General features: G+C 41.7%; 1 protein-coding gene across 1 annotated transcript in view; it reads left to right on the plus strand.

Annotated features, from left to right (window-relative positions):
- Nucleotides 1–12,108, plus strand: part of CRB1 (crumbs family member 1, photoreceptor morphogenesis associated) — a 115,224-nt gene that overhangs the window by 48,355 nt on the left and 54,761 nt on the right. Inside the window, 4 exon segments of the mRNA XM_009999937.1 lie at nt 3,518–3,713; nt 7,140–7,279; nt 8,469–8,517; nt 8,519–8,643. Of these exon segments, the coding sequence (XP_009998239.1) occupies nt 3,518–3,713; nt 7,140–7,279; nt 8,469–8,517; nt 8,519–8,643 (510 nt within the window).

Below are 12,108 nucleotides of genomic sequence, written 5' to 3' on the forward strand. Positions count from 1 at the left end.
TTGAGTTACTGGCTACGACTGCTACTTGTTTCATGGCCTATGACTGCTATTCTGTACGATTGGTATGCTGCAGCATTTCTTAAAATAGCTGAGAAATGTCACACATAATTCTTACACAAATGGAAGAGGTTAGAAGGCACAAAGAGCCAAAGACTGGAAAATGTAGCATGAAATCTACAGTTTCTATGATAATGCTCTGCATGTGTGAAATAATTTACAAGACATGTGTCACACAGCTGTTACATAATGAAGCTCAATTGGTTGGTTGAAGTTCTGCTGGCTAACTTAATCAAATGCATTTTTTCCTCCATTGCACTAATTGCACTTGCTTTTAATTCACCCCAACAGAGCTTGGTGTAAGAGCCTGTTATTAACCACAGCTAAGGGACATTAATTACCTTGCTGGACACAGCTGAAGCCAGTCCTCCATTGCCAGTGAACATTTTAGTGTGAACTATCAGGGGTACATGGCAGTTCCAGAAACGAGTCTTAGCCCAAGGCAAGAGTAAGAGAAGGTTTTTCAGTGGCAGATACAATAGGTACAATGGGCTAGATTCAGTCTTGGTGCAATACCTTTTCCTGTGGTTAACCATGGCTGGGATGAACTCTGCACAGTAAGAAGAAATGATTCCTGATGAATTTTTAGGTTCTCATGCATTATTCTTACCAATAATATGTATGCCGTGCAAACATTTAGAGTAGATACACTGTAAGTCTTAGACACTCAAAAGGAGGCAGAGGCACTTCTGCCTTTATGATGGGATTAAATACCTCAAGTACTGGTCTCACTTCCCAACAAGCTCATGGCAGGATCATTGTGCATATCAAAAGCAAACAGCATTGTCCATCCAACAGCAATTGCCAGCAAAGTGAAAAGTCTGTTTCCCTCTCCAGCTTTTAAGTTTCAAACCAACACTCCTGCCTCTTGCCCAGGTTATCAGCTTGCTGCTGGGATTCCTAACTCCTTACCACACAACTGTGATGTGAGTGGAGCCCAGTAGTACTGGCCACATTTCAAATGGGTTTCAAAACAGAAATAGCAGAGGGCATGTACAACCAAAGAGAGCTTGTCACAGTTCATAAATTCTGGGCAACAAAATCTTTGACTGCATTTAGCCCCATTGTTCTCTGATTGTGTCTGATTAGTGCAGTGTTGCAAGACCCATAAAAGCTCATGTTTGTGCATGGATGCAGGTTACTGGTCGTTAGCACAGACCTGTGCAAAAGGGACAAGCCAAGAAACTGAACTCTTCCCTCTGTTTAATTTTTTATGAGCTCACTTCCTGCCCTTTTAAAGCTGGTGCCTAGAAAATAGCTGACACTGTCCATTAAGTGTCAGATTACAAAACAGATTGTGGAATGTGGGAGCAGTTCTCTGTACCTGCTGTGCCCAAGCACAACACTACAGTGCAGGAGAGCAGAAGGAGTGACCTGGGTGCCAATTTCCAGTCTTACTAAGAATGTGCAGGACCACCTGGAACTACACTGAGCTTGCAAAACCCTAGCATCTTTGACCAGAAGGTGACTCTACAATACACTTGTAGGCAGGCAGGCCTGAAAATGCTGGCTCTTTCTCTTTAATCCTTGCCTACGTTTACTTTTTATTGACCAGGGCTGTACAAAGAAGTGCACAGTAGGACTTGTTTGAAAAGCAAGCAACATAATAATATTAGTTCTTCAAAGAAACTGCAAAAATTATAAATACCACTTACATTCACCTTCCCTGTCTTTCAAATCAAACCACTTGTGCAGTTTAGTAACTGCTGAAGCACTCTGCCTGCTCTAGGAGAGGACGCCTTTGCTCTTGGTGCTGCAGCCCCGTGCAATAACCACAGCAGAGCTTGTTGGTGTTTTTTTTCCCTTTCTGGCATATGATATTTGGCATACAGCATATTAATGACAGACTGTTAGACTGAGGTGCAAATGCAGATCTAATCTCTTCTTCTCTCTTCTTCACATATAAGAAAGCCTGACAGCAGATTCAGTGGAGGCTAGGAAGGAATTCCCCGTTTGCATGGCATATCACTTTGGCTGGATGCATTATACACAGAGAAGTTTTCTTCGGAGGCAACATTGCCGAAGGCAGGTTACTGGGCTTGATAGATTAAAGACATGAACCAAAACAACAACGCTGTGTTCTCATGCTAATCGTGAGGCTGTTCTCAGGCCTGTAGTTTTAAATTTGGCTGAACTGAGGATCACTTGAACAGCGCTTGTTTTGTCACATGATTTTTAGTGTTCACAGTAAACTGTTAACAAGCTCTGGCAGATTTACGGTCACTAGACATACTTCTGGAAACACATTGTTTACAATTACAGTGAATTCACAGGGCAATGACCACAGAGGGATTGCTCACTATATCTGGCTGTAATGTACATTACCATAAGGCCTTAAGAGAGTGTTCCCGTGCTGGGGTCTCACGGCAGGCTCCCACTGAAAGTAGTGCCTAGCTGATCAGTGAACCTTAAACTGGAGGCATGGGACTGGCAACTTCACTCATCCAGTGTTCTATATGTAGTCTCTATAAGGAACTATAAAAATGTATTATCTAAAATTACAGCAGTAGTATTTCTTGACTGATAGGAAGATGAACCTGCACTTCAATGTTTAAATAGAATGAAAAATAGCTATGAGTTTGGGGAATGGTCCATCTTCCCTCACATAAGACTAAACTAAACATGAGCTAACATCCTCAAATTTTGCTTTGGCATTACCTCAAGATACTTAAAGGTATTAAGATACTTCCAGGTATTTATCCATAAAATGGATTTATAACTTTTTGCTTTTTTTTAACAAGGATGCGATATTCAAAAGGGTCAAAATAAATCAATAATGAAGTGACAGTGCTAAATATTAACAATCTCAGTGTTTTGAGAAAGATGTTCTAAGTTAGAATGTACAAATTTCACAGCAGGACAGTACTGGCAAAAACAGCATAAAGAATTAGAGAATTACCAACTATCACAAACAGCTATCAACTAGTATTAGAATGGGTTTAACTTGATCAATTATCTCTGATGAGCAGCTCCAAGATTCTGACTTGTTGCAAACATGGCATCATAGGCTGCTTTATTTACACATTGCTAAATCTTAAAAATGTAAGCAATAAAACAGAGATCTTCCCAATGAATTCAATTAACTGTGCAGCTTTAAATGGACCTTTCTGAGGTCATTCAATTACTAGGCACTTCTGTATTATGTAAATAGAATAGTAGCATGGCTTAAATAATCTGAGAATTAGTTCATTCTGTTTTCATGTTCAAGCTAACAGGGAAAGTTGTTATTCTACCTATTCTTGTAAACAGCAGCTGGTTTGTTCTTTTGCAGACTCTCCCAAGCCTTGAAATAAACTAGTCTTGCAATGCCCATTGAGGAGGAAATGCCTTTTAAAAATAGGCAAGTCCTTAAAAAAAAAAATAATCCTGTGAACACTGTACCGAAACCAGTCCTGGCTGAGATCTCCAAAACAAATTATTTCCTAAGTCTGGGGTTTGCTTGTTTTCTTCGCTTTTGAAGGTACAAACTGTGAGCTGGAGATAGATGAGTGCTCATCACAGCCGTGCCTGAATGGCGCGACCTGCCATGACGCCCTGGGGAGCTTTGCCTGCTCCTGCGCACCCGGCTTCCTTGGGGACCTCTGCGAAGCCAACATCGACGAGTGCGCCAGCCAGCCCTGCCTCCACGGGGGACATTGCCTGGACGATGCCAATGGGTGTGTCCTCCCTCCACAGTGGGGTAACGTGAGCGTGAGGTGCTGCAAGCGCCTCTCTCTGCAGTTGGGAATGCTAGGAGAGGCTGCACTGCCAGGTGGCTGATTGGATTTCACATTGTGGATTTCACTCCCTCACCCTGCACTGACTTCAGGTTAAATTTGAAAATGATTAAAGAATGCAAGTCTAGTGTCAGAGCCAATAGGACCACAAAATATTTATGGCAAAGACTGACAAAGAAGTAAATTTTTCAGAAACATCTGTACTTTTACTTGAAATATTTACAACATGGTTTTTGGCCCTGGGGATTGTCATTTAGGGATGACTTCTGTTTCTAACACTCATCAAACTTTAGCTTCCAAGAGAGATGTGGGAGTGTATAAAACTGAGTTTGCCAGCAGCAGCTGCCCAAGCTGACAGACAGATGCATTAGAAAGGAGGCAGAGGAAAACTAATAGTAGTAACTATAATAATAGATCTCATTAGGAAATGTGTTTGGAACTTTACAGGCTTATAGGTCACAGTTCCTTAGTCAAAACAACCTGTAGCCTATGGAAAAAGGAAAAAAAAAAAACAAAACACAAGAGAATACACAGAAAGAGAAAAGGGAGCTTCTTCACCTACTGTTCATAACCCTACAGAGAGGTCCAAGTGCAGAACAGGCAACCAGAGCTGGGGCAGTCATTCATTGATACTGGCTTTGCAAACTCAGCAGGAGATTCCCAAATCAAAAATACGTATGGATAAGCTCAGTGTGAAAGCTGATATTATTGTAACACTTAGTAATACTGTAAGTGTATTCATGCAGGTGCTTCTCTCACAGTGTTTGTCCTCTATTGTGTCTGGTTTTTATAAAGCAGTTTTGAAGATTTTAGTGTCCCAAGAATCAATCCAAAAGTCATGTCAGCAAAAGGCATGCTTGTCCTTGCATGAGAAGAGGAAGAGCTCATGTTCTGGGAATGAGCTTTTTTACAGTCTGGTGACACAGCACCAACTTTGTGGAGCTCCTTTTCCACAGCACTGAATAACTCTGAACAGTACAAAGAGATTTACTATTTTCCAGTGCAGCTGAAGCCTGACAGCAGGGAGAGGGAGGTCACCTTGCACCCGACTAGTTCACAGTAGACCCACTTAGTAACCTGCAAGCTTTTTGAGGATATACACGAGGTGAGCAACTGAGAATCTCATTCAGGCCAGACTTAATCCTACTCATTCTTCTCGTAGCTTTTAAAGCTGAGGTATACGTAAGAGCAATTTTAATTGGCTTGTCATACTGCAGGATATCTGGAGAACGATTGGAGCTTTTTTGACATTTGTTACATGATGAAAAGAGTTGGACAACAAAGTGATTCAAAACAGAAGGGTGTCTAGCAAGCTCCTTCCTTTTGTGTATTTTTTGGGTTAAATGTAGAATTGTAGTCTTTAAACAGCAGTTTTCCTTTTCTGACTAATGCTACAGTACAGCTGAGGCTTTTGTGTGTGTCAGGAGCTCTCACAGAAATGTGCGAGGTGAAAGATTTATTATTTAAAACTGTAAATATAAACACCAATTCTCTTCCAAATTTCAGACCAGTTCTTCCAGTGAAGTTTCATGAATGCAACAAAGTAGAACTTGAGCTCTTAAAAAAACAGTTTCAAATTATTGCACATTTCTTATTTAAATTCAGGGATTTCTAGAGGTGCCTTAGTTGGACCTATAAAGCCCGGTTAGCACAGGCACAGAAGCTAGCTCTGCATGCACCAAGCCTTTTTTTTGATAGGAAGGAAATCTTCCCAGGACCTCCAATGCTCTTTTGATTGCACAGGAAAGAATATTTGCCTGTATTGCTTTCTGCTTATTATGAGAACATCAAAAAGAAAACCCAAAAATATGCTAGGTAGAGTATCTAAGAGTACCACTCTTAATAGAAAAAGCCATCTGCCTGCTCAGTCACAGCCTGCCCACAAGCAGGGCACCCTCCAGAATCCCTGAAGGTTGATAACAATGTCAAACACTTAAAAATACCTGAGAAAAAAGGCACACAGGTGGGGCTTCACATTAAGCATTCAGTTGTGAATATTCCTCATCGCTCTGTGATTCTGGACTAAAGGGAAAAAGGAGCATGGACTAAAACAGAAAAAAACCCTTTACCGCAAAGCTGAACAGCACCAAACTGAAGGCACACAGAGGAAACGGGTGAAAAATACAGCAGAAAGAAGACTTCTGTTTTGAGAACATACTTTGGAATGAAAATTCTCTTTCACATCTTTCTCATTACTTTTTATATCCTGAATTCAAATGCCACCTGGTCTAAGTCATCTCTGATTTCGATTTAGGAATAATCCATACACTAGTAATAAACTGGTCTGCCAGAAGTTTCTGCTTATGTACACTTTAATAGTGTAGTAAAAAGTTTACACTTTTTGCTCTGTTAGGCTGAAGGAGCCAGTTGTACTCTGATGGTCCCTAATGTGCAACAACTTTACTTTCTCTCCATATACTTACTCCATATTATCAAATAAGTATATTCACCTCTTGTTCGGCAAGATTCCCTATGACTTCCATTGTACAATAACCCATGTATCATTTTCATGTAAAATTCAAAAATATAAGAATAATTTTTTGTTCCTGATAACTATTATTAGACAAAGATCATTCAAGCATGCACATTTAACATAGTTGTCTTGCAAAGGCCTTACTTTTCTTATGACAAACACACAAGTCAACCTTATATGTTATGACATAAGCATAGGGGCTATCTCCTTTGTAATAACTAGCTCACCCCCCCAAAAAAACCCACTAACAAAACTCACCAAGACATTACTGATTGCCTGTACATTGTTCATTTATACATACTAGTTTGCTTACTTCTAAAACCATAATAGTAACACTGTTATCAAAAGGAAGCTCATATTTCTGTTATTATTAGAACTATGCAAGCGGTTGTCATTTTTGTTCTAACCTAACAACTGTTTTTCCTCAAAGAGAAAATATCACTTAGGGAGGGACAGAAATTGCCCTGTTTTTTCACCAATTGAATTTCTAGCAGTCCAAGAGAAAAGGTTACTAACACACTCTGTGTCCCCTTTCATTTTGTGAATAATGTTAAGCCCGCAAAAATGGCATTGGAAATTACAAAACTTCCTCCCCCAAATTAAAAAAAAAAAAAAAAAGAAAAAGAAAAAACTCATAATTCTTAGAAGAAACAATCTGTCAAAACCAATTTGAATTCATAAGCAGGCCTTTTCCCCAGACAAAACCCCATATTTCTAGGAAAAGCTCATTGTTGGGTCCCAATTTCTCCTAGAGCACCAGGTGGTGGTCTCCAGCCTGGACTCAACTGTGCAAGCCACTAGCCAAGGCTATGCAAGAAGCCTGTGCAGGTTTGGGGACAAAGCCTAGATCTCCTGACTTCCAGCTACAGTGAACATTGTATTCTGTATTGCAGGTACAGCTGCAACTGCACTGGTACTGGATTTATGGGCCTACACTGTGAGACCCTAACTCCCCTATGTTGGTCACAACCATGCTACAATAATGGCACTTGCGAGGACAACACTGACAATTATACATGCCACTGCTGGCCAGGTAAGCTCTAAGTTACCTTATAAATACACTGTTTCCTTGTGTAGTAGATAATTCCTTATATTATTTTTGCTGATGTAATGAAAGGTTTAAGCTACATAACCTTATATGGGCTTGTGTTCAGATGGGCTTCACTTACCGTGAGCTTGAACCTCTCTTGTCCAGATAAGGATTGATTTCCCTGCACAGCAGAAGCAGGCAAAACAGAAATGCCAGTGTTATGGAGCCAAAACAGATATAAGTCAAAGCTGGGATCCATTCTGCAGTTGCTTAATCCTTCAACCTGTGTAATATGTGAATCACTGCTGCGGCTGACCCTTTTTCAGTCTTCTTTAATATGACCCTTTAACTAGTCTAAAAACTTACTTTTTAATGCAAATGTTGTCTATTTATGAATAAAATTACACTAGGTGTTATATTGGGAAACTGGTCTCCTTCATTCCACCAGTGCAAGTTCCTGTGTCCAGCAGCATAGGGTCAAACAGGCCGAGCTGCATTCTCATTTACCAACACTGCTTCCATATCCAGCCATTTGCAGAAAGTGTTGCACAGCTCCACTGGGGACACAGACCCTGTGCTCCCAAAAGACTTTGTGACTCTTTCAGCATGAGGACTGACAACAAAAAGTCACTCCAGAAAGTTTTATGTCCTGTGTCCATGTCCTTATTGAGGAGGCAGCAGCATGGCTCACTGTGAGCAGTGATACCATGTTGTTGGACTACATGGTTCTTGATACATCGGAAGTGGGAAAATTCATCAGAATCCTTAGCATTGTCCAGAATTTTCCAGGAGTTTTGAGGCACTTCAGATAAAGCACTTCACAAACACCAAATTTATACTCCCTGCCCTCCTCTCTCACAGGGAGCTGAGGCAAAAGGAAAACTCCACATAAGCTGGAAGCACCTGCACCTCCAGCGCCCTGTTCTCCACAGATCTTCACCTTGCTCCCGAACAGATAGCAAAGTCTTTTGGTAGGAGAGCTCAGTGAGCTACTGTAGAATAGCCACAGCAACACCCTGCTGCAGAGCCCTGACAGAGCTGCGAGGGGACGTTCACACCTCCAAGGAGCAGAGGAAAGCTTTTAGCACGTGGGCCCGAACCCAGCGCATCTGATATTCGCAGTAACATTTTCAGGTCTGGAGTGACTGAACAGGACGTATACTAAACACCTTCTCCTGCTGGCTCTCCGCAGGCTACACGGGGTCCCGCTGTGAGGAGGACATCGGGGAGTGCAGCAGGCCTCGCCGGCGGGGTCTGCGTGGAGCGCTCCTGGGCCTGGCGCTACGGCAGCGTCCCGGGCCTGCCGCCCGCCTTCCGCCACGAGCAGGCCGAGGGCTACGTCTGCAGCTGTAAGCCAGGCTTCACCGGTAAGATTCCCGTGGGGAAAGCTTCAGAAACCATGTCCTGCCGTGCACTGCTGTGTAGGCCTTCCTTTAGCGAAGTAAGTGATGTGTTTCAAGGCGCCATAGTGCAGAGGGTCCCTCTGGCGGCCGCCGCCCCTCAGGGCTCAGCAGAGGTGGGCGCGGGAGCTGGTGCGCGCGTTGTGGGGGTATCGGAGGAGCAGCAGGGCCTGCGTGTGGCCCTGAGGCCACCCGGGCAGCTAAAGAGAGCTCTGATCACTGTCACGGTCTTCTCTGCACAGATTCAGCATTCATCACCACGTTTGCTTGCGTGACGCCATAAACTTCAGTCAGTGGGGGTTTTGTCACGAGTTTGAAATTCCCTGTGTGCAGGTATTGTATCACAGGAATGGAAACAATGGATAATAAATCAGAGTACTTTTCATGAAACAACCATGAAACAGAACTCTCAAGCTCTCCGTGCTTCTGGCCTCATGCAACTCTACGTAGCAGCACCAGGCCCTGGCAGGAACACTTCCTCAGCTGAGCACAAGGCAACACTAAGGCTGGCAGTGCAGTGTGTTGGCAATACTCTGCAGCTTAAATGAAACATAATTTCAAGTTGTATGCATGGCTGTGTACTTAAGGGAAAAAACCTCTAAAAATTATGGACACCCATAGTCCTAAGGAAGATGTGTTGACATTTGCATTATAACCTACAGTATTTACCACAGTCACAAACAAGTTGGATTTGGATTGTACACTGCTAGGTTTACAGTATTTTTCTGTCAACTCCATTCACTTTTTCCTTCTGAAGGAAAAAACCACAACTTAATAGCTAGGTTAATGTAACCAGTCTTCAATTTCTCATTCTGTTCATCTCCTGAGCAGCTTACAAACTTTCCCATGTCTCCCATGGGTTGCATGACTGAAGTCTCGAACACCCCAGATAGAAAAGTACACGGAGACCACAGCTTTCACCCTGAATTCCCAATTTATTTTTCTTCAAAATAGCGTTGAGACTTGCTTGCTTTTGTTCCAACCCTTCCCCTTGACTGTCCTTCCTTACGCTGTCACTAAGTGTTGCTGTTGTACTTTTGTTCTGCCTAAGAGAGTACAATAAGAGGCTTCTACTAAGCCTTTTGATACTTCCTAGGCTGTCAAAGTACTCTTACTTCCTCACCTGCCACGACTTTCTCTTTGCTTCCTTTCAGTGATGTCCAGCTCTCAAATTTCTTTTCCTCCCCTCTTGCTCTGATGTAAAAACTCCTGTGGTCAGTCAGTCAACCCAGAAGCTGTTTCCTTGTTTAATTATCATCCTTTATCCTCCCACTTCCTTATCAATTGCTTCACCTGGCTTGTTTTCCTGATTTGGATCAGGATTCTTCTCATTTCATTCACAGGGAGAACTCTTTTACTCTCCAGGGAGTCAGTGAATCCATGTACAGGCAGACTTTCACTGGTCTGAAAAAAGTGTGTCAGAATCTATTTAAATGTATTAATCTTAAATAATTTTTTTTTCAATAGGTAAGCTCCTAAATCACAATTCAGGACTCTCCAAAGCATGACAGAGAAAAGTCTTAGAGACCCTGAAATTTCTGCTGACTTTATATGCAAATAACATGACATTTTTTAAAACCTTATGTAAGTTTAGCTATCGACATACCTGTTAGATGCTATATATAAATTTAATTAGAAAAAAACCCACCAAAATACTTATTCTTAATGAACAGTGTGACCAGACAGCTGAAGGCATGACAAGCATGATTTCCAACAGGGAAGGCTGTAAAAGCTGGATGTGAAATGCCATTTTGTAAAATGCTGCGAAGTAATGACAAAACAAGGTTAATCTTGCTGCTCGTCAGCTCCTTCCCTGCCTTTGTTTTTCAACAAGGCCAAAAATTATAAACTCCTTAAACTCTTTTCCTGCTGGCCTGTGTGAGATACAATGTAGTCAAGCAATGTGCATATTTATAGAGAAAACAGTAGGATTGCTCAAACTGGCACTTAGCATCCTATGCTCCCAGGCTTTGTTCTCACAGCCTTTGGGTACAGCAGCCAACCTCTCCTGTTCCTCCCAGTAGCACTGCACATTGTTCTCTGACCCTTCTCCTTCCCCCAGATAATCTGGAAATAGAAGTGCTTGAAATGAGCTTTAGTGTCTTTGTATGTCAGAAGTGTTGATAAAAGTCTATAAGGTAGAATGGAAACAATAGATTCTGATGATGGTAAGTAATTTCTACAACTAAAGTCAAATTCATAATAAATAAATCACACGTTTTAATGAGAATTAGTGAAGATTTAGGATTAGAGGTGTTAGTAGCAGTATGATTCAAGGTAGCAAATCAATGCCTGACCAGGATCACTCAGTATCTAATATATATGAACTAACAGCCAACAAAAAAAAAAGATCAGATCTTTTCATCTGAGTATCAGTACATCTCACTGACAGCCAAAGTCCTACATTTCTGCAGCTGTAGTTCAGGAATTCTTCCAGCATTACAGTTGAACAGTTGTATATGCATTGGATATAGAACCTCAAATTCCAATTGAAACAAGACATATATTTAATTAATATATTCAGCATTTTACGATTCCTATTTCCTCAGTAAAGCACTCACAGAACATTATAACCATACTTCAGTATTCAGGATAATACAAAGAAATAGAAATCCACATACTCTGTTTTGTCAGGGCCTGATCCAAAAGCCATTGAAATAAATGGAAACGTGATTAAGTTGGGGACAGTTGACAATTTTTTAACAAGCGTAAAATGGCATTTTTTAACTTACTAGATATGACTGCAAACAGATTACTGCAATTCAGCTGAAAAACTGAGAGTATCTGCCTTTTGAACTACAGTTTTTAACCCTAAGGCCAGAAGATAATGGACCCCAAACATATCCCTATGTCCAGACAAAATATTTCCCTGCCAGGCTGGGAAAAAGGAATAAGTATTATCTGGCAATGTCTTGTTACAGACGGTGATCATTCAGGTGACTTGAAAAATAGGAAATAGTCCCACTAAAAGTCTTGGAAGGAACAAATCCGCAACTGTCACGATCTGTGACCTATTATATCTCCTTATTGGAGTGTATTAACTTATCAGGATTTGCTGAGAGATCCACATGTGGGTATCGCCTCACACAGAGGATACAGGAACTTACGTCCCGACTTTTTTGAGTGAATAACCTGCTCAGTGCTTACTAATATTTCTAACAACAGCAAGGTTTATTGTGGGGAAAACAAAGCAATTTGGGGCAGGAGGTTCAAAAGGAGTGATTACAACACATTAAACATATATGGGTACACCTTAGTTACACATCTTATTCCAGTGAGGGAAGAAGAGGGGAGGAGTATGCCCGAATGGCTGGATTATATTTTCCCCTATAAGCTGGGGCAGCCGGAATTGTCTCACCACGCGGCAGTGCAGGTAGGATGAGCTGGGTAGCAAAGAAGCTGCGGGCACTCCAAGCGCAGGTCGCCCCCCCC

This window comes from Chaetura pelagica, unplaced genomic scaffold (genome assembly GCF_000747805.2).
Source record: "Chaetura pelagica isolate M959 unplaced genomic scaffold, ChaPel_1.0 scaffold246, whole genome shotgun sequence".
NCBI classification, from domain to species: domain Eukaryota; kingdom Metazoa; phylum Chordata; class Aves; order Apodiformes; family Apodidae; genus Chaetura; species Chaetura pelagica.